Here is a 23027-nt window from a genome sequence, read left to right as displayed (position 1 = left end):
ATGCGAATAAATATGATCAAAGCTAAATTTAATCAAGTCCATCGCACTCGTAATACAATGCATTGTCAAAACAAAACTACAAGCAACTAGTCTTGGGTTTCACTCTAAAGTTCCGGAGAATATTATAACAAGCGCAAAATATGCCTATTTCTTATATCTCGTCAATAAACTCCAGAAGATCGTCAACCTCCTGCCTCAAGGCGGTAATTTTCTGTAGATGTGAAGCAACCCGGCTCTCGATTTCCCTTCCGCCATACTTCTTCTCATAGCAATCCACAACTGTAGAGTGTTTCGCCATTAACCTTTCTTCTAAATCTTTCTCCTTCACAACTAGCTCCTCCACCTGTTTGAGCAACCAAATAATAAATGCTATAATTAAAAGATGCACAGCAGTACTGTGATAACACTCTGCATGAAAACCCAGTGTATCGAGAAGTGTTCCAATTCATTCGGTGGTTGGCAGTACATAAACAAAAAGATATTATAATTACAACTAAAAGGCGAACCAACCTTGGGTAGTATCTGTGCAGCCTGCTGAGAAGATTGCAAGAATGCCAACAAGGGCTTCATCTCTTTTGAAAGCTCTTTCAACGAACCATCAGCTGCTTTCCGAGCAGCTTTACAAGCTTGGACATCCCCTGTCCGGGAAAGATTACGTAATGATGCTTCCAGCTTATCATGTATCAGGAGGCATCGGTTGATGATATTTTGGATCTTCTGAATTGCTGCTTGCACCTAGAACAAGACAGTAATTACTGTTTTCTTATTGTATTTATTTAAGAAAGAAAAATACAAGACAAAAACTTACTTCATCCCACTGCAGTTTGGCCAAATAAGACGGAGAAGACTTGGATATTGACATGTCCACATGCATGTATACAATGCCAGCAATGAAAACAAGGAAAAATCCAGAAATCAACATCAACGGTTCAGTAAGCATTGCGAGGCTGTTGAATTTGTAATAGACCTGCAAAGGAAGGATAATAAAGTTGAGAGAAAATTGAGGGCAAAGTCTTAACACATGTACGGAGATTCACTTCACCCTTAATTTCAGAAAAGAAGCATGAAAATTATTATTAGACAGTCCAACATAATACATCATGCAGAAATTACGAAATCTATGAACTAAGATCTCAACATTCACAGAAATGATATATTACTAGGAACCTCAAAAGAGTAGCAGGATAACAGTGGGAAGACAGGGAAGATGACACACTACATGGCAGGCAACAAAGCAGCTGACCAACATTTTTATTTTTGACAACTTTTTCTATAAAATAGATAAATAAAGTATTAAAATGATGATTGATTATACATCATAAATTCATAATTACTAGAGAGAGGGTAAAGAAAATCAGGCACCTAAAACAGAAACTAAATCTGACTAAGATGAAGCAGAAAGCTTGGAAAATATATCCACAACTGATACCACTACAAGCATCGCTAGACACTTGCAATCTCATTTATACTGGAAACTTAAATATCACGTCTTGTTTTCTATAGACCGCTAGAAATGTACATTGGTGTCGAAAACAATAATCAACATTAGAAACTAAGTAAATGTAATATTTTAGCAAAAATAAAAAAATAAAAAACATTCTAATTTGATATTCTCATAGTCATCTCCTCTTTTATGAGAAAATGTAATATACTTACCTGGAATTTCTGATTATGCTCAGGCACAGCATTAGTCTTTTCGAGTACAACCACTGGTCTCCCAACAAGATCCAAGTGGGAAAATTTTGTCTGTCAGAGTCGTACACATATTTAATCAGAAAAAAAAAAAAAAAAAAAAAAGAAAGACAGAAAAGGAAAATGAAGCATTTTTTCCAAACAGAAAAAAGAGATGAGGCAAAAGAGAAATAATAAATTATAACTTGGTCTATAATAGTAAAAATACCTCTCGCTCTTGTTTCAGAGGAAATGGAGCAGATACAGATATATCTCTAGAGCCCTCAGGTAGAACAACCTGCAGTTCAGAGTCAAAAATAAAAAATAAAAAAAAAATGCAGGAAATTAATTCTTTTCACATAATCTGACTCTAAATCATGCTTTTTAAACATTCTTCTGATATACCACATCCTACACATTAAAAGGAAGTAATATGAAAGCAACTCAGTATGACTATCTAACAAATAAGTACACAAGCTGAAGAAAAAAGAATTAAAGGGTCAAAGGACATAATATCAATAAATCATCGCATTACCAACCTTCACAATGAGGGTGTCAATGACCATCTCATTCACGGGGCAACCAAAACTAATATTAAGGACACGTTTTCCATCCGATTCAAACAGATATTCATGAAGCGGCAAGCCATATCCAATGGTAAAAGCAGTTCTCCAACCACCAAACATAGGGTATCTAGGTTCGATTTCCAGTTCTGTCTGCAATCATACATACAAGTTGAGTACAATCAGGAATAACAACTGGGAATGTTAGTCCACGCGAGGTAAAATAGTTACCTTCTTAGAATCACTCCATAAGTTGGATGTTGAAACATTGCCTATTTCATCCCTATAGTAAACAGAATGAGCTCTTGGAGGCAATTTCGCAACAAGACGCCTAATGGCTGATTGACCTCTGACATGAGGTCTGACTTGATAATCAAGTCTGCAGAAGAAATGAACAAAAGTTAAATTTAAGCTCCTGAATGGCACAACACCAAATGACCAACAAGACAATTAAAAGTAAAAGAAAAAGGGACCTTGAGAATTCTCCCTTGCTTTGAGCACCTCCATGGACAAGCTTGTAATGCTCTGTTACTTGAATATTACCCCAATGGGAAATCTCTATCTCTCGCACCAACTCTTCAGCAACAGCAAAAGGTTGATTGCTCTCAAAATGAACAACTATGGGTGAGTAGGAAAGGGGAGAAAGATTCTCATAAGGACCATATTTGATCTCTGAACCAACACTCTTTGTATTTTCTACTTTTGTATAAGACTCAATTCTCGCATCAGGCAATTTAACACTGAGTGTTTGCACCTTGACCGCATAAGGAGAGAGGTAGTATGCGCTTTCCTGAAACACTAGGAGTTGAATGTCAGCCTGAGTAATTTTCTCTGGAAACGGCTTCAATACATGGGTGAAAACAGCCAATACATCAAAAGTGAAGCTGTCCCCCTTGCCCAGTCCCTTTGGTAAAGCAACAGAATAAAATGTCAAAGCAGGAGGCATGTCTTTCGGATGAACATTTTGAACTGGGTAACCAATACTAGAACCTTTCGCTTTTCCTTTGCCTTCGGTGGGGTTTGCCGTCAGATGTGCCAAATGTTTAGCCTGATTCTCGGGAAAGGCCAACAGAACTTCTGTAACCAAACTGCTTCCCTCATTCACCACCTGCAGAGCATGAAAGGCACACAATTCAAATTCAAGATATATGCAAACATGGTTTCTTATCTGTTATTCATTTTTTGAACGAGCAAAACTTTCCAAACATTCTTGGCGTGATTCCTACACCCGTCGAATCGAGCCGAGAAACTAATTTCATTAAGTCTCAAATAAATTCAAGAATAATCAATTAAATGTTAACAATTCAATTAATGAAAGGGTAGTGATGGGTCACCTTCAGCGTGGAAGTGATCCGCGCAATTTGTGATGTCAAATCAGTCTGCAGCCAACCAACCAACCAACAACCAAAGCTCAATGTCAAATTCAAACACGAACGAAGACCAAATACAACCTCAAAAAAAACAAACAAACTTCGATGAATGAAAACTAGAATTTTCGATTTAGAACATGAAACAATAAATGAGAAGCTGGAGATCTCCGACAACATTGATCAGGCAAACATTAAAAACACAATCCAATTCATGGAATCAGGGATTCTGGGAATGGAGTAAGGCTGAATTGCAGAGAAAGGAGGGAGGGAGACGAGACTTACGCGTCGGTCAACCTTGGAGATCACCAGATCCGACAACACAGGCGCCCACACGACGGCCAGTGCCAGCAGAAACACATCCACTCTCAAACCCATTTCTCGCATCTCTCTCTTCCTTCTCTCTCTCCCCAAAGCAAATGCAGCAGCCGTTCGCAGAGGTTTTGGGTTTCTTCAGTCTCCAAAGTACGTCGTCTCTGAGGATGGGAAAACCGAAAACAGATGAAGAAATCCTCGAACCAGTTGAGCCCATCTCACTTCGACAAGGCCCAATTGGCCCAATTTTGAAGCAGAACACGTGCTGAAACATGGCGTGGCCGTCAATGATTGGGTGTGAAACGAAAAACGCACGTGATGGTCTTCTCTCCAAAATCCTAAGATAACGGGGATGAGTGGGGAGAGTAGTGTGAGTAGGTGACTGTCCTTCTCTGTTCACTTGACTTCTCCGCCATATCCAGCTAGGGTTTCGGATTCGTATTTCGGTGTTGAAATGGAGACCTCTCTGAGATATGGCGGCGATGCCAAAGCTTTGAGAATCCACGCCAAGCAGAAGCTCGCCCTCGATTCCAAAACCCACTTGCAGGTCCTCTCTTCTCCCGATTTTCTTCAATTTTTAATCTCTCTCTGTTTTGCTTTCTTGGTTGATTGCTTTGCTGTTGAAATTTTCATGCATTTTTCTGTGGTCACTGAATATTAGTAAATTTCCCAGTTTGTAGCCATTAGAGTTGTAATACAATGTTGGGGAATTCAATTCAGTGCTCAAATGCTTGACCTTTTTTATCTGTGCGTGTGTGTCAGATTCATGGAGAGCTAGATACTAAATTTGGAGTTCCAACATTTTTGAGAGCGGTAGTGAGGCGCTTCTACCCCGACGTATGTCAATTTTTCCAATATCCAAGTTCTGGTTACAGCAATTTATTTAGAATTGCAGCTCAAGAACAATCAAATAGAATTATCTATTTGTGCAATTTATGGCCAGGCTAGGCTAACATCGATGTTGTTCCTTTTTTGAAATTTAATCATTAATAATGGATAGTTGATATGCTTGGCGAATTTGGCAATGACAATGACAATCAATTGTAGTTTTCAGCAAGCCTTGGAGTGGGATTGCAATATGATAAGCGCGAGAAACTGCACTACACTGTCCGTGCGAAGAAGTCATTCCCTGTGACAACAGATGGCCTGTTCAGCTTCAATGTTAAGGGAAGATGTCATCTTGACAAAGAATTTAAAGAGGTTGGTACTAGTTCAATTGCTTTTATTTTGACCTTTGCAAACACTTGTGCGGTTGTGCCCGTTTTATATGATTGCTGAATCAAAACATGCGCTCTCTTGAGACCGGCAAAATAAAATATATGCTCTCTATTCTCTATCTCTGCTCTCTAGCGTGTTTGTCATCCCTTCTTAGAGTTAGAAGTTAGAACCTTTGTATGTTGATGTTGGCTCTAATTCTTCCACAGAGAAACTCCACTGGAGCTGCTGAATTTTCGTGGTGCATTTTGAACTTTCAAAATGACCAAGATGTCAGGCTCAAACTTGGTTATGACTTGTTGGACAAGGTATTGTTACTTAGCTCAAACTTGGTTATGACTTGTTGTGCGGGTCTTGTTTACGTTGTTGGAATCATTTCATATGAACTCATATATTCAACAATATCTTGTTTCTTATCAATAGATCTTCTATTGAATAGATAATTACTAATATCATAAGACAACAGCAACGAATTTTACGTTTATGCTAGAAGATTAGTATACATCTTCTCTTTGTATTTCACTTTTGGTGGACTGAATGAAATATTAGAGCTAATTTGATCAATCTCAGTTCCCAATATCGAATACCCATCCCTGTAGGTTAGATGAATTTAATTAATTATCCTATTGCTTGTCAAAAAACTCAGTTCCAGTTTTGAATCATTTCCTTGTAAATTGTAGTTAAAGGCGACATTGAACTTTCCACTTCGTATTTATTATTTTTCCGCCTTTTTCAGGTTCCATATATGCAGATCAGGGAAAACAATTGGACATTCAATGCCAATGGTAATGGTAAATGGAATGTGAGGTTTGACTTGTGAGAAGGGGGAACTTTTGTAGGTCAGATGTGTTGTTGCAAAACGTTGTTGTACTGTATTTACTTATAATTGGCAGGCTATTGTGCTAAAACTTGACATTGAAAAGCAAAGTGGAACATTCAGTGGTCAATTATCCGATTCTTTTGGCTTATATTTTTTATATTCATAGCTTTTGCCATACCATAGTTGCTGAAAGTTCAATTGAGTTACCATATTGGAATCCACTGATGGTAAAAGCGCTAGGGAATTGTTATTGGTACTTCAAAAATCTCATTTTACACTCCAAACTTTCTATATTTGAAAAGAAAAATAAACTTGTGAGAAGTGTAGAATGAGATTTTTGAAGTCCCAATAACACACACTAAACCAAAGAATTGGTTCGGTCTCAATAGGGATCAGACTGTATTTCGGACCAATTAGGTTGGGATTCGGCCGAGAGTTTCAATTTCGTGCAGGCAACTCAACCGGATTGTGAGTTTGGGCCAGGATTGAAAATTTGATTTGTAGCTGTATCCTAGGAAACAGAATGGTCTGGCTGGCGATGAAGTTTCCATTTTATTGTTTGGTGACGGAGTTTCAATTTCATTTCTCATACTTTCTGATTGATTCGATTTCACCTCCATTTTGGAAGGGATGGGATAGTGTTGGAGTGATAAGATGGGAAGTCTTGTCCTGTGTTTGGTGCACACAGGTACTGAGGTCATGTGTAACTCCCTAAAAGTCAATTAGTACTACCATCATGTGGTATTATTCTTCACTTGTAAGTGAAAAATTTTAAGTTCGATTATCGTCAAAGGCAATTCGAACTAAATTATTATGGCTATCTGATTGTGAGGCTTAGCTCATTTTCTCATCCCTTAATGTAAATAATATCATATATGTTAATAAAGAAATTCAAAATCTTGAAACTCGTTGTTTCAAACTTTCAATTAAATCAATTGCCGAATCGATTGCAATCGCCATCCATTCGACTCGAGTGGATGAGAGAGAGTGGGACTTTAACACCACCAAACAACATCTCCGATATTCTAGTCCATTTTAATTTCTCTAATCATATCATATTCGTGGAAATATTTTTGTTCATCACCCGGTTAATTATTATTGGATGAGTTCAATTTAATCTATCGATTTTTGATAAAAAGTACAGTGTTAATTGAGATAATATAGAAGTCGTACAGATAGTAGGATAGGGTGCATATTTAATAGGCCTCGATAAAAACCTTGTCGAAAATTTCAATCCGAACAAAATTGTACATCAAGCGGTTCCTCGAACCAAACTCGTCTTTGATCTAGAGTAAATCCCAGTTGCGCCAATCTGTGAGCAACCTTGTTTAACCCTCTCCGCGTATGCTTGATTGTGGTTTGAGAATGGAGTGTAGGTAATAACGTGTCTCTTGAATTATAGCTCCCCACAAAGACATATTATCATCCTTTTGAAGAGAGAGCGCAGCAACAACCAAGGCTGCATCTCTCTCCAATTCGAGAGGAAATTTTATTTTATTTTTTGGATAAGTAAAATGTATCGATAAGAAAAAGAGAATACAAATAGCAAAGAGTAGCTGAAAATACAAACACGCAACAAAGAGAGCTGCAATAATAAGAAAAAACAGACAACAAAACTAACATCAAAACAGCAATAACAAGCACTAACTATTCATAATTATATTCCAATTCGAGCTGATTGGTAACCAACTCTTGGGCCATCATAACTGGAGCACGTTTATAATTTAGGGTAGTGAGCAAATTTTAAAATTTAAACTAATATAATGATAATTAGTATAATAATAAGCATTATCACCATTTATAATTTAGGGTAGGGAGCAAAAATGCACTTATTCATGCCACCAAACCGTCCAAAGGATCCCAAATGGTTTTGAACCAAACTGCACTCGTAATTGAGCACATTTAACGGTCCAGCTGCATTCCAAACCACATTGGGATACAAAGACGAATCGTATTATACTATTGTCCACTTCCCAAACACCAGGGAAGGGAAGGGATGGTGGAGACGCCTTGTCTTGTCTTTTTTGTATATAAAACAATTACATTCTCCTTTTACACTTATTCGGTACCATTAACTCTGTATGTAATATAATTATATTAATAAGTGAGATAACTCTGTACGTAATATAATTAAATTAATAAGTGAGATAAAAGGATAGAATGCTAGTGGAGACTGGGGAGATGGTGTTCTCTTGTATACAAAATAGCTCACGTAAGAAATCCATGTATTTGAAGTATAAAATGAATAAAAATGTGCTTAGTTCATTTGGAAAATGATCAAGTCATTGAATACACTGAAATAGTTGACACCGACATGTTACAATATTTATACTCTGTGAATTAGGTATTTCTGTCGCAAAAATTAAATTATCAGAACTGTTCAATTTCTTAATCATCATCTGAAGATCATTTTTGCAAAAAATAATTCAATTCGAATCGGAAATCATTTAATCATCTTATTATATCAAATAAATTGATGTTAAATGCATATTCACCCTTTGCAAATAACTTATTTTTACAGTACTGATTTCATACTTGTAACTTTTCAATTGTTACTCATTATCTAAATATATAAAATAAATGAACTGTTCATCGAGAGTATGTTATTTGGCACTAACACCATTATTTCGTTCTATACATTTGGAAGACTACAAATCTATGGTTCGGATATTTTCTTTTGTGAGGATCATCTCTAAATGATGATAAGAAATTGAATAGTTCTGATTATATTTTTGTATCATGTACAGTTTGATATATCATTTGCTATGGTTTTTCACCCGAAGTGAATAAATATTAACTCTAAATCGACTTGGTTCATCCATTTGTATGATTCTTCGATTTGAAATTTAGAAATGTCAAATTCTATTTTAATGTTACCATTGTGTGTCTGAATAACATTACTCGTCAGTAAAATCCGAAGACAGCTATGTAACTAGTTCATAATTAGAAGCAGTAAAGTGTGATATCAAAAATGATAGAAGTAGGTCAGTTTGTCTCTATGATTTCATTTATTTTCTTATTTGTCGTAATAGGAAGGATCCAGCTCCGACATGTTGACAAGGACTCAACAGCGAAAGCTGATTGTTACCTATAAAAACGTTTCTCGTACACTATCGCAACTACCAACTGACTCAACAAACCCCATCTCTCGACATGACTCGTCCTTTGAGATTGTTAAGCGGCTTCAAGCCTTCCTCGCTGTTTTCCGGACCGGAAGATGAACCCTCGTCCTCCGCCACCAGGGGCTCAGACTCCGCTTTAGTCCTCCTCGCCCTCTTCTGCGCTCTCGTCTGCGTCCTCGGCCTCGTCGTCATCGCTCGCTGCGTCTGGCTTCGCCGCCTCACCGCTGCCGCCACAACTACCACACCTCCTCTTCCTCCGCCACCGCCGCCAAATAAGGGCCTGAAGAAAAAGGTCCTACGCTCTCTCCCGAAGCTTACTTACACGGCGGACTGCACTTCCAAGTTCACGGAGTGCGCCATCTGCCTCACCGAGTTCGCCTCCGGGGACGAGATCCGGGAGCTTCCGCAGTGTGGCCACGGCTTCCATGTTGCGTGCATCGACACGTGGCTCCGATCGCACTCGTCCTGCCCGTCCTGCCGTCAGGTTCCGGAGATCTCTAGTAAGTGCCACAAGTGTGGGGGTTACTCTTAATTAATTTGCTTTTAACGCTTAGATCCGTTGGAAGGTGATGATGATCAAAATCATAATCCCACCATTCAAGGAGTTTAATTAGACCTCATTTTGTTGTAATTGATTTGTGATATTTTATTTCCATTGTTTGTTGTACAGTGTACTCGATCATAGGAATCTCTGTATAAAGTAAGTAATAAAAATTATTCTACCCAATTCTAATTTTCTATTATTTAATTTAATTCAATTTTTCATGTTCACTACAATTGATCATCTTATTCTCAATTTGTAAAGTTCAGTTTGTTATTTAAAATCTCTTTTTTCCTAGTGAAATGGTTAAAGTATTGAATATTTGTTTAACAAAAAGACGGTGTTACTGAATAATTTTTTTTTTTTTTAAGTTTATTTTTTCGTGTGCCGAATTAAGAAGACATTTGATTTGATCTAATGTTAATTGTAATTAGCTGCTACAAATTAATTAACACTGAAAGTTACACTTACCAAAATAATGAGAGATACTCTCTCATGCAAACTTCTTTTGGACAAATGATTGATTTTTCGAACATGACTCAACGTGATTGCTATATTCATTTCAAAAAGAAAAACAAATGTGGGCCTATTGTATTTCAGTATTTGTATTAATACAACCCACTCCTTGGTATTGTTCAAATCAGAAGCTAGGACCATTAGTGAAGAGCTAATATTCTTCGTTCAGAATCAGTCCAATATCAAGGTTTTTTTTCTTTTATTTTAAGGAAACGATAGTAGATTCATTAATCAAAACACATTACAGAGATTCATTACAAAAGCCAAATCAAGGTAACAAATTTTCCTCAACAAGTAAATCTAAGATTAACCTTGTATGCCATTAACAAACTTGACTCAAAGAAAGACCAAACGTGCGATCTTTTGGGCAACAACGTTAGCTTGATGGCGAGTACGAAAAAAAGGTAGCCTCAGTGATTGTTGGGAATAACACCTTGATGTCCTCCACAATTTGTCTAACCAAAGACAGATTGAGAGATGGATCATTCGGCGCTTCCACATTCTGAAGCGAATCACCCTCACATTGAAAGTTTTGAAAACCCTACCTTTTTTCCATTTTGTGTTTTATCTGTTTGGTTTGTGTTTGAAATTGAAGTTTCTTTACTTATTGCCGTGTTTTCACTTAAATTTTAAAATAAGCCAAATCATGCAAATCAATTACATTGTATGAGTTATATGTTAAATTCTAACTTAGAAATTTCTTCCAATGATACAAGGCAACAACTCAACGATATGTCCATGTGTTAATATTCGCTAATCCACTAACTTAGAAGGCATATTTATCCTAAAACAGACAAAATTAAGCAGATCCTCTATATTATGCTAACAGTTCTTTATTCACAAGCCATTTATTCCCTTCTCTTCGGAACCGTTGAGTAAACAAGCTTTATGACCCACCCAACTTATCAAAGTAACCCCATTATTTTGACATCTTCTCTAGAACACCCTTTAAAACAAGAGAAATTAGCCACTCTAGAAACACAAGAAAACAAAAGTGAATAGTTGAAATGGAATGATGCACAATATCTTATCTACAATATATAGATAGTGTATTGAACGCCCGGAATGTCAAAATTGGAACTTTAACAAAAAAACTTCGGTATTGTTCCCTTTAACAGAAAACCATATTTTTACACTAAAAAGTCAATCTTGATACTATTCACTTTATCCTTTATTTTGTCTTTGTCATTAAAACGTAAATATTTCAAATATTTTTCATTAGTTTTCCTTAAAAAAAAAAATGAACCGACCAGTTTTCGACATTTAAATAAAACAAAAATAATCACAGTTGAGTTTTGTACTATCTTATGATTTTAAGAATGAAACATTTTTTTCAATAAATAAGAATAATAAAGATAAACCTAACCAGCTTCCGAAGTTCCAATTAAATTCCTCCCGCCCCACTTCCGTCGCCAGCCAGGGTCAGTGGCCGCCTCTTGTTTCTCCTTTTCTTCTTTTATTTTCTGTGATCATTGCCCATGGATATTTATTGAAAATAAATGGGTTAAATGGACCTGGGTTTTATGAATGCCGAGTCGAGTAGGCTTGTAACTAGTAGAATTTAAAATGACTGGTTATATGATGAATGAACAATTCATTGTCACCAAATGTTGAAGAGATTTTTCAGTGTGACCGACATTCGAGATGGTACATCATATATCACTATACAAATGATAAGATATGTGTGTTAAAAAGTTAATAACTTAAAAAATAAAATTTTCCACCGTTTACAATTACATTCTAAGCCCTCAGTAGGACATGGCCCCACCCCCAACGGAGGTAGCAAATCACCTTTTGAATTAAAAACATTTGAAAGTACTAGTTTTATAGATAGGGTAGTGCAAATAATTTATGACATTAACAATTTTACCAAGCCTATATAGTGTATCAATCCACAAGTTTGTCTACTTATCTTTATGTAGGGGAGGAGAGGAAGATTTGAAATTTGACAACGAAAAATGTAAACAAATACATATTCGGAAATATAACAAAAAATTCCCTCTCAATTACAAATTGGTAATTTAAAACTAGTTAACTACGCCCGTTCATGCTGACTCAAAACTTTTAATCGAATTAAAGACAGTTAAAAGCCAACACTGTCTTCAGTAACTTTAACAAGTACACAGTTAAAAGCAATAAGCTATGAATCTATGATGATTGGAAAGAAATATGGTATTGCTATTGAGACGAGACTATCTGATCTGATGAATACAAGTTTACAAAACAAAAGAACGCAAAATTTCGTCTGACAGCGTGTTCCCAAGGCGAATAAATGTAGTATACTGGACTTGAGCAATAAATTTATCAGTACAGAGAGGTTTCTGGCTAACAACTAATTCAATTAACCAAGTTGTCATAACAATGCTTATCTTTGTCCACATATCCATCACAGGCATTCTGTGAAACTTGAAACTCGAGTCATCTCGATGAGAAGTTCCCACCCGAGAATTACTAATCAATAAATTTTGGACCAGAGGAAATTAAAACCCAGAAGCAAAGTATAGATAGAACAATATTACCTCTTGAAAATTCCTTCTCTCAATTTCCCTGTTCCGATTCAGCATTCCATTTCTCATTGCTATTGCTTTCTAAGCTGGAGTTCATCTCAATTAACTTTTGTTGTTCTTCCTCAGCCTCTTGTGCTTTCACCTGATTTACAATCTTAGGCTTGTTGCTTGTAGATTGCTGATACATAACACCGCCTAGCATACATATTAACAGCCCCACCGTACCAACTATGGTTGAATGCTTATCCCAAATAATCAGATTAATCACAACAGTCAATAGCTTATTCACTATACCAAGAACAGTAAATCCAGTTGCAGAAATTGCCCTTCGGCAAGAAAACCCAAAGAAAGAGATAGACAAACCAAATAAACATGACAACCCCACTGGCAAAAGCACATCAAAAGAATACCAATCTGATTCGTCCGTGATTTCATGCTTAATCTTCTTCAATTCACCCATTACAAGTAGTTCCAGCGGGAACAATAGAAGAGCCTCAAGATTGTTATACAATACAAGACCCCATGTGTTTAAGCCGATGGTCATTACCACATGCTTTATGTAGACAAAATCTATGGACATGCTTACCAAGTAAGCTAGAGCCCAACTATAAGCCGTGACTGTGAACTGGTAATCTGTAAGCACATAAATCACACTTCCTCCAAAAATAGTGGCAAGTGAGGCCCATGTCCTTATTGATGGCCATGGTTGGTGCAAGAAGAGAGTCTCTCCTATTGCAACAAAGATTGGGACAACTGAACGGAAGACAATAAAAGTGTCAACGTTAGCATGAAGAAGGAGCTCACTGTTGGTGAAGAGAGAGAGGTAGAATATAACTGCTGCTGGTAGGAAGCGCCACATAGTAAGAAGGTCAAGTGAATCATGTTCTAGCAACTTTAGCCAGCCACATACAAGGACCCCCATAGCACTTGTAAAATACTGTAAAGCAGTTAGGGCCCCAGGATAAGGAAATTTCACAACAGCCCACTTGTTGATAATGGAAAGCAATGAGGCAGATAAGCAGTAACCAGCAGCTATACCGTAGACTGAGATCTGCTGGAGTATAACACTGGACCAGTTTGTTTGGATATTACCAAAAAGAGTAGGGGCACTTGAACCACCCTGAGCCTGACGGCCCTGACCAACTTGAGGATTCTCCACAACAATTTTATTAGACATCTGTTATAGGATTAAAATCTTTGTTAGTCCACACCATTTTTTATTCTTTTATTTTTTTTTTCCAAAACTCGGAAACAAATGCTTAACATTATAAAATATACATCAGGCAAGAATAGCAACACCTCTCTCATGGACACTTCAGCTTCATCCATCTTGCTGGATTCACCAAGGGCCTCCACTTGTGCAAGCAACTTCTTTAACTTTTCCTCCAGAATAAACAAATGTTTGGACTTTTCAATTGACAGTGGATGTGGTAGTGCAGGTTCCACCTCTTGGTGACGGTATTCTCGCTCACGCCTTACTCTTCTATCCAAATCGATCACCTGCGATATGACAAAGAAATACTGGTGAATATTTTTATTTTCATTGAGCATAAATATAGGTGAATAATTCCTGATCATCACCCAATAGAAAGAAGTGCAACTTACCAACATCTCACAAAGCTGAGCAAGTTCGGCTTCAAACTTGGACACATATGCATCATGCTGTGGTGACTTCTCAAAACTATAATAAGAAAATAAAAAGTAACACTTAAAACTAGAAGGGAGAAAATAATCAGTCCAATAGCAGGTAGAAAAAGGGGGTCCTTGAAGGAAAATAAAACGCAGCAGCTGATGGATTTATGATGAAAAGGCAGTCAGTAAGTTTGTAAATTTCTGATGAAATGGAAGAAAGAGTATTTAATGACCTCAGATTATCATCTGATTTTGAAAACTAAACTTTGAGTTTCAACAAACAGTCTAGATACTCTTATAAACGCTTAATGAAAGCAATTGTACACACATGTACGAACCTGCTAAGTATGCATACATTGGAGCGACATTGAAGTATTGCGACATGCAATTGGTTTAAGTAATTTGAAGTTTTACTTCACACGCATGAATCTGTATGCATAAAATGGATATTTTGTAGCCAATCCAGTACAACCAATTAACTTAACATGAAAAAAGAAAAGATAATTCCTTTAATTGCATTCGATCTAGATGTATAAAAAAGGGGCAATATGACACCTCAAGGATCACTTCCCACAAGAAAATCCTAATCTAAATAAAATGTCCTGTTAGTCACCTTTCCTTCAACTTCGGGTCATGGATTTTAGGGCACTGTCCTGATTCATAAACAAAAGATTTAGTGTCAGTGATGTGTTATACTCTCCAAAAATCCGAAAAGCAAATGAAATGGGAATCGAATCCCAATTCAAACATTTCTTGCTTGCTCTTTCTCAGCAACTAAATAGTTTAAACAGGTGCAATTCATCACGAAATTTAAAAGCAATGCACCTAGATTGCTTCGAGTATTGGCGAAGAGATGGAACGGACAAAACCGAACTAAATAGTGCCCGCAGACTTCCTTATCATCCCAAGTAATTTCCCTGCCCCTCTTTCTCTCTTCCTCCGTCAAACTACGAGCTGGAATTCATAAACCAAATTAGAAAATGTTTATAATAAAAAATTAAAGCAAGGGTAAGCAAATGATTGATGCAATTAGAACCACTAATTTTGTTTCGAAAAATCATCAAAATACATTACCAAATTATAGCATCTAAATGCGAAGAAGCAAAAGCAAATGGGTATGAAGAAAAAGCAACGAATAATTAGGGTTTATAGGAGATACCTGTGCCCATAAGTTCGTGTAGCAGAGAAGGAAATTCAGAAGGGTTTGAATTTTGAGGGAGAAACAATTAATTTGAGTGGGTGAGGAGGAAATTGGGATTAGGGTTTATAGCAAATGCATAAGCGAGGAAGGAGCAGTGTAAGTAGCTGCCATGGCTTTTGGGCCCTCTAGGCTTCTCAAGGTTTGATATTGAATCTCAAGGAAGTAGAATTATTACTTTGAATCTGAGGGAGAAGGAGACAGCTTCAGCGACGGTGGTGGTAAACATACAAAAATCGTTGTTTGCTAAACTTTGCTTCGCGGTAATTTTTCGGAGAATTACTGTCAATTTCCCAAAACACAATTTCGAAACAACAAATTTGAATCATAATGCAGATGATATCGTTTGTTCAAAAGAAAAATGAAAAAAGAAAAAAAGAGATTAGCTGGGGGACTCGGCAAATCAGTCCAACTTTTTAAGAGGCTAAAAAGATTTATTGGAACATTTCAATCTCCTTTAACTATTATCGTAACGTGTATAATAGAAGCTTAAAATTTATCTCAACGACTGGCCGCCCTGTGTTATTTTGGTAACTTTACTCCATTTTTAAATCTCTAATAGGCTCCCTAAATGAGTTTTTACTTATAATTTAGAAAGAATTAAAAAAATCAACTCCACTGTTAAGATAAAAATTCACTAATATTCTTTATTTATCTTAAGATGAAAATTCATTTGGGAGGTCTAGAAGGGAAAAAGGTGATTTTGGTGAATCTTTATAATTAAAGCTAACTGATTTATTTAAAATTAAGTGATTTGATCAAGTATTTATTCTTGGCCCTAGATTTTTTTTTCCTTTAATAAATTTATTTTTTTTTGAGAAAAAAATTAGTTAATACCTAAAAATTATTCGGTTAAATCTCAGTGTTTCAATGATGGAGATGTTTTAAGATTTTGAAAGATTTATATCAATTAGAATCTCAATGTTTTGGAGATGGAGATGTTTTAAGATTTTGAAAGACTATGAAAGATTTATAAATTCATAAAGTTTAATGAAGTTTCATACATTTTATGTGAACTTTAAGTAAAATTACTAAGAGTTGAGGTGTAATTTTCTAAATGTCTGAAAAACATTATAAAATCTCTATATTTAAAGTTTTTCTTTTTAAAAATGTCTTAAAATTCAATCATAATTGAATGCATATAAAATCGTATGAATTGAATAATATCCGTAAAGTTGTTTAAAAATTTTAAACTCCTAATTAAATACTTAGCCAAGATATATATATATATATATATTTTTTTTTACACTATTTACTAGCTAATTTAGCAAAAATTAAAATAAATTGCTCTAATTGATTCTCAGATATGATACTGAAGCACTAGACCCAGTCATCCTCTAATGTAATGGCTTCCATTTCTTCTCTCCAATTCCAGTTGCTATCCTTTCAGGTATGTTTCTGAACACGCTTTCATTTCCTCTGTCATACATGGCGCTTTTTGCAGTCACGATACCAAATTTCACAAATTTATTTGTTTCAATTTCTCACCGTTTTAATTTTGGCTTTGAATTCCGAATAATAGCCCTCGATTTGGGGCTCAGACTCAAACCATCGGACCCCTTCACTCCTACTGAAAGTTAGGCCCGAATTCGGCCGGGTTCAGCGACTGAAATCCAGTGAGAGGTTTCGACTGAGAGCCATTGACGGCTCGGTTGGTTCTGCTGGTGACGACCACACATCTCCTAATGGTGAGGTAGCGAAGACTGAGAACAAAATTACCATAACAAATCTCAAAGACTCAATCGGAAAATTGCAGGGAATGATCAGCTCCGTCACCCCCTTGGTCCTTTCGGTAACATTTTCATTACTAATTTTAGGGTTTCTGTTATGGGAATGTTTTTTTCTTGCTGGGTTTTTGTTTCGGTGTCTGTACAACGTGGACATTGCCTTGCGGTCTATGCATTGCAACCGGTTTAACTGTAATATGCTTTCTTTTCGGGATAATGATCAGATGCGACAACGAGAGGGATTCGATTTGGCAATTGGTTTGTGTATAGCAACTGCATTTGTGATCATTGCCGTGAGAGTGTTTGTGGTTAGGAAATCTAAGTACGACCGCCCTGGCTCTGTCGCTGATCTTGTTAGACGCGGTCAGCTTAGGTCTGATAGAAGAGGCATGTATGATTTCAATCCTTATCACACTTGTTTTCTCATGGTCTTTGTATAATAATCTTTGTTGAGACAATAACTTTGAAGACTTAAATTCCAATCGTTTATTTCACAGTTCAACGCCTCTCAAGTATGATGACCCGTTCAATAATCCACTGGTCAAGCTTGGTAAAGGAAATTCAACCGTAGAGATGTGCGGAAAGGTTTACCGCCTAGCCCCTGTTACGCTTACAAAAGAGCAGCAAGTTGTCCATCAGAAAAGGAGGTCGCGCGCTTACCAGTGGAAGAGACCTACAATTTTCCTTAAGGAAGGGGATTCAATACCGCCGGATGTTGACCCTGATACGGTTAGGTGGATTCCTGCCAATCATCCTTTTGCAACCACAGTTGGGGACATTGACGAAGACTTGGCACAAAACAATGTGTATCAAAAACATGGTGTTCCATTTCGAATTCAAGCTGAGCATGAAGCACTGCAGAGGGTATGTATCTGTAGTACATCATCACAGTTTTCAGCACAAGGGGAAAGGAATTTCCATTGCTTCGACTAATATTGCAATAATTCATCTTGACAATTTCTGGATTTTCTTTTTGTAGGAGCAAAAGTTGAACAGGCTAGTGAATGACTCTACCGATGCTAGTGATTTTACGAATGCGTTCAAGTCAGGTCCAAAGTCACCTGACCGTGGAGAAGAAGGCCGCATCAATAAGCAAGCAGGTAACTTCAATCCACCATTATCAGAACATGCCCCAAATTCATCTCGCAGTGTGCCGCCTTCTGAGGAAATGCATGACTGAATATGATCTTGGCTTGTGTTTGTATTTGTCGTCCGTCAAATTGCTAAACAAGCTGGAATTCTGAGTTGAATGTAATTAGCAGGTCTAGATATTAATTGAATTTCAAGTTTTGGGATATGATGTAGCTAGTTCAGATACCGGTTTTAAAGTAAAGGATGAAATGTATATTGAACGGTGTTGTAGTTTCATTTCTTACTGTTCTCGTGGATCACAGTATTGAACGGTGCGTACTCCCTTACTTTATCTTATGTCTTTAAAATTACTGATTTCCGTGCTTGAATACAGCGAAGGTGAAACTGAACCATCCACATGTTTATTGTTGTTTTGACCTCGATATAATGATGGCCTTGCCGGCCCTAGAACGATGTGCTTTGCCATTTTGACATGCTTTGGATGAGATGGAGCTACGAGAAGATCAAAGAGGAAGGTTTTCATGACCAGATAAAGGTCGAGTTTCTTAAAAATATGCACATGCCGCGAGCTAGCTAATTATATAAAGCATGAATTTGGTGTATTGAGCAATCGTTGAATCGTTTTTTTTTTTTTTTTTTTTTTTTGGTCAAACGATAGATTTGTTAGATTAAATGTTAGATTGTTGAATCATTTGAAGTTGGGATTCAATAAAAAAGAAGAAGAAAGGATTAAAAATCCAATCTTAGGAAAAATAATGAAAATGGTTTCTAAACTTTGAGTTTTAATCAAAAATCATCCTATAACTTTATTTAATAATAAGAGTAAAATAATTAAAAAAAAACCTAAGTAAAGCGTGTGCAATACTTCATCATCGCCTCATTATTCTTCATCTCCTTTCTCCTCCAATTCCGGCCAAATTCTCTATCAAAATCATTGTTTATAAGTATAGTCCATCTATACGACTCAGATAATTGCTTGCTGGTAAAAGTTTCAAAGATCCTCAACATTTCAATCTCTCATTTCCACTTCTCAAAAGAGTTTTAGGAGAACATTACCTTATTCAACTGTTCTTTAGATCTGGAAAGACGATAGTACATTTACTTTTAAAATGGCCTGGGCCATCACATTTATGTCGTTGATCCCGACTACGAAATTGATAACTTGCAATCTTGTACAAAGATACGTAATGTTTTATCAGTTCCATCTTCGGGTGTTCTGAAATGGTCTAAACCAAACTGCCCATAATGTGAAGCGGGGGGAAAGAGGTGTATATTGAAGAACAATGGGAACAAAAGCGACATTCAATGTGTTTAGACTGCTTGTGCAAGAATTTAGTCACATTCGTCCCTTGTAGATTACATACACTAAAGGAGGATTAGGAATTTTCTATTGTTTTTACACATATATATATTATTATATAAATACATATATAATTAATCTTCATCTATCGACAGATGTGACAGCCCGTTCCGAAAATTTTAAAACGTACGCGTGAAAAGACGATTTTGCCCCTAGTGTGATTTTTTTTTTACGTTGTGTGGTTGTTTTGAGTTTGGTGTGGCTGGTTATGGACCACACACACTCTCCCATATTTTCCCTCACCCTTTCCCCTATCCCTGCACCTGACCCGTGCCATTTCCCTTCCCATTTTCTATCCCATTTGTATGGACCTATATAGAAACCACCCAAATCTTCACAGATCGAAGAAACAAAGTACATATTCATGCTCGTGAGGTCCGTAGGAGTTCAACCATACCCATTTCAGGTAAGGAAACCTTCGTTTTCACGTCGAACTCGGGATACCCGATTTTTGGCACTGTTCATGCACATGTAATTTCTTATGTTTTTGGGAATTTCAAGCTTGTAGGAAGCTTGGTGAGGTCCTTAGGAGGCTCGGGGTGGTTCGTTTGAAGGTTTTGGACGTCGGGATCGCGAGTTTCGAGGTTGGCCGGAGTTAGGGTTGTTTTCCCGGCGAGATTTCGTGGATTTTAGCACTTGAAAGTGGTATGATTTTGTTCCTCTCGTTGTAAGCTTCATTTTTGTACCAATTTTGTGAAATTTGGTTGAAAAACGAAGAAGATAGGACGATTTGAAGTTTTTCCCTATTTTCCGGCACCGGAGCCTCGCCGGAGAAGACGACAGAATATTCCGTCAGTTTGGACGGAATATTCCTAACGCCGTTGACGGAATCCGTTAAAGTTAACGGAATATTCCTGATGGCGTTAACTGACACCGTCAGCGTGCCAGGCACGTGCCTGCGCGTGGGGGCGCGTGCGGCGGTGAAATTTTTTTCTAAAAATATGGGGATGTTCCTAAGGTTGAGTAGATCACGTTGGTGTATTCATACACCCCATTTGAGCATTGTATGAGAAGTTATTTCATAAGGTTGGTTGTGTGCTTTAAAATTAACGTTTTTATAATTGTTTCGCATATAGGTGATACCTACCCCGAGGACGAGTGTGGTCACTCGAGGCTAGGGGGCTACGACCCTTCCACATACCAGTGAGTAGGCTTTTGGTTTTCCGTATATACTTATATACTTATACTTTTCCCAGAAATTGTTTTAGAACGTTTATTCGTTTATATGCCATGCATTATGTTGCCGTTTGTTTATGCATTGTTAGTTGCATATATATACATATATGTGTATTGGTGTTGTGGACGCACAGGTAAGTACCAGGTGAGTTATAATTACGTTTATGTTCAGTAGTGTTTTGAGATGCATATAGAGAGCTCATAACCTGCACCCCCGGTGTCAATGCTCCCGCCCAGAGTTGGGCACAGTCTTTCACGTGATGTTCACCTCCCGCACCACATGCTCATCTTGGATCCAAGTTAGGTGCACAGTCCTATCGTACAGACCACTTTAGGTGGTTCCGACTCGTATGTGACCCGCGATTATTCGCCCAGCCTTCACGTGATTGTAGCACTTGAGAGTACTTATATTACACCCAGGCTTGTCGTACAGACCACTTTAGGTGGTTCCGACTCGTGTGCAGGTATAGTTAGTGAGATGGAGATTTGAGCTCTAGATTCAGCCGTACAGGTCACGTTAGGTGACTCCGGCTGACAGATTATATGATATTGATGCGATATTACCTGAGCACTTGCATTTTTACTTCGAGGTTTTGGCATAGCATATTTCTGAGCATGACTTATATATATATATATATATATATATATTCTATTTTCTGGGAGGTATACAGGTTTTACGACGAGGGGTTAGAACTTATTTATTAAATGGTTTTCGAAAAGCTTTGTTTTTACCCACTCACGCTTTTGTTTTGCGCCCCTCCAGGTTCTAGTTGGCTAGCATGTTTGGTGGCTTCCCTGAGGATTTTTCTCGGCATATCTGACAGACCACCACCAGTGTAGGACCACCTTCGGGTGTGCTTTTGTCGTGTCGTTTTCTTCTGGACTGCATTAGGCTTTCATGCTTTGAACTTAGAGTTCACACTTACGCTTACACATATCTATTAGTACTTTGTGTAAAGCTGGTTTTATTTATTCGTACTATTATTATTATTATTTTATTAGCTTCCGCACTGTGCACATGGTTACGTCACTTCCACGTGACTACCAGCATGCGCTGGTCTCGATCGGGGTGTGTCAACAGAGGAGTACCGTTAAGTTTCATGAATAGTATATTACTGTTAAATTTCATAAACAATGTATTAAGTTTTATAAACAGTGTATTAAGTTTCATAAACAGTGTAGTACTGTTAAGTTTCCTAAACAATTTAGTAAGTTTAATTAACAGTTTGTGCACGTCAATTTTTTTTGTTTTAATTTTTTAATATTAAAATTATGTATTTTTCATTAAAATTTAAGTTCTTTTGTCATTTTTATTAAAATTTAAGTTCTTTTGTCATTAAAATTTTAGTCTTTTTCATTAAATAAAACTATAACATTGTTTTTTATTAAAATAAACTTAACCCGAATCCTTTTCATGAAAATTCCCTTAAATCTTTACGTCTCCAACAGTGCCAAGCTAAATATAGAACCGAGCTCTTTTTCATTTTACTTCATCAAAATATATATAGTTTAAAGAATAAGTGCATGATTATAATTTCATTTCCAATTATGTAGGAGCTATATTTTAGTCTTTTCAATATTTGTTGATTTTTAGTATATTGAGAAAAACTATGGTAAAACACTTATACATTCTACTATTATGTATTATTCACGTGATTCAACTACTATGTATTATTTAAAATAATTAAACTACTATTATGTATTACTCATACATTCAACATATGATTTCAGATATGACACGTGTAGAATTGAGAACCATTTAGCAAGATTCCACATAAGATTTTAGTTCATAAGACACCTTATCATAATTAAATCTTAATTATTAATCAGATATGATTTCAAGTTTTACGTATCAATTCGTGAGTAACTCTTCAGATTACTGATTAAATTTTTGTCGATGTGACAACTTTTAAGTTTGGTTGAAAAATTAGATCAAGTTGAAGAACAAATAGCTGAAATAAACCAAGTTTTACATAAAGCATCTTCATCACTTCCACTATCTTTGTTAGAAAAATTAGAAAATTTAACTTTAAGTACAAATAATCATATTAGAAGACCTAAGATAAATCCTTTTGATAACAGAAAAATGAAACTCTTTAAGAGAAAAGGAAAAGAAGTTGTTAGAGCTGAAGATATTTACCAAATGAAGAAGAAGCACAAGAATTTATTAGAAGAGGTTTTGAAAGAACACATAAAAATAAATAT

General features: G+C 36.6%; 5 protein-coding genes across 6 annotated transcripts; 3 read left to right on the top strand and 2 right to left on the bottom strand.

The window, feature by feature from the left end:
- Positions 1 to 7: 7 nt before the first annotated feature.
- Positions 8 to 4080, bottom strand: LOC137710641 (dolichyl-diphosphooligosaccharide--protein glycosyltransferase subunit 1A-like). 2 transcript variants are annotated; one of them, XM_068449722.1, is made up of 10 exons: positions 3887 to 4080; positions 3569 to 3613; positions 2708 to 3342; positions 2466 to 2613; positions 2211 to 2387; positions 1901 to 1969; positions 1657 to 1746; positions 809 to 967; positions 511 to 735; positions 8 to 343 (listed from the first exon to the last, which is right to left on the bottom strand). In XM_068449722.1, exons 1-10 carry the CDS (start codon positions 3986 to 3988, stop codon positions 152 to 154), a joined length of 1842 nt encoding a protein of 613 aa, XP_068305823.1. In that variant the 5' UTR covers positions 3989 to 4080; the 3' UTR covers positions 8 to 151. The 2 variants fall into 2 exon arrangements, with proteins under 2 accessions (XP_068305823.1, XP_068305822.1); XM_068449721.1 differs by lacking the exon at positions 3887 to 4080 and having other exon boundaries at positions 3569 to 3796.
- Positions 4081 to 4280: 200 nt separating this feature from the next.
- On the top strand, positions 4281 to 6099 carry LOC137711221 (outer envelope pore protein 21, chloroplastic). The gene is made up of 5 exons (XM_068450447.1): positions 4281 to 4463; positions 4679 to 4753; positions 4964 to 5116; positions 5341 to 5439; positions 5868 to 6099. Exons 1-5 carry the CDS (start codon positions 4371 to 4373, stop codon positions 5949 to 5951), a joined length of 504 nt encoding a protein of 167 aa, XP_068306548.1. The 5' UTR covers positions 4281 to 4370; the 3' UTR covers positions 5952 to 6099.
- A 2994-nt stretch (positions 6100 to 9093) lies between these two features.
- On the top strand, positions 9094 to 9710 carry LOC137710911 (RING-H2 finger protein ATL80). Its single transcript, XM_068450071.1, has one exon. The coding sequence runs from the start codon at positions 9105 to 9107 to the stop codon at positions 9603 to 9605; it is 501 nt and encodes a 166-aa protein (XP_068306172.1). The 5' UTR covers positions 9094 to 9104; the 3' UTR covers positions 9606 to 9710.
- A 2574-nt stretch (positions 9711 to 12284) lies between these two features.
- Positions 12285 to 15662, bottom strand: LOC137710910 (GDP-mannose transporter GONST3-like). Its single transcript, XM_068450070.1, has 6 exons — positions 15429 to 15662; positions 15095 to 15223; positions 14883 to 14922; positions 14243 to 14318; positions 13937 to 14137; positions 12285 to 13814 (listed from the first exon to the last, which is right to left on the bottom strand). The coding sequence occupies exons 1-6, from the start codon at positions 15436 to 15438 to the stop codon at positions 12669 to 12671; spliced, it is 1602 nt and encodes a 533-aa protein (XP_068306171.1). The 5' UTR covers positions 15439 to 15662; the 3' UTR covers positions 12285 to 12668.
- A 1055-nt stretch (positions 15663 to 16717) lies between these two features.
- LOC137711518 (protein MULTIPLE CHLOROPLAST DIVISION SITE 1) lies at positions 16718 to 18564 on the top strand. The gene is made up of 5 exons (XM_068450757.1): positions 16718 to 16857; positions 16990 to 17259; positions 17419 to 17585; positions 17692 to 18058; positions 18174 to 18564. The coding sequence occupies exons 1-5, from the start codon at positions 16813 to 16815 to the stop codon at positions 18372 to 18374; spliced, it is 1050 nt and encodes a 349-aa protein (XP_068306858.1). The 5' UTR covers positions 16718 to 16812; the 3' UTR covers positions 18375 to 18564.
- The last annotated feature ends 4463 nt before the right edge of the window (positions 18565 to 23027 follow it).

This window comes from Pyrus communis, chromosome 12 (genome assembly GCF_963583255.1).
Source record: "Pyrus communis chromosome 12, drPyrComm1.1, whole genome shotgun sequence".
Taxonomy (NCBI): Eukaryota; Viridiplantae; Streptophyta; class Magnoliopsida; order Rosales; family Rosaceae; genus Pyrus; species Pyrus communis.
Note: the sequence above shows the minus strand (reverse complement) of the source record. Positions and strands in the feature narration are given on the sequence as shown.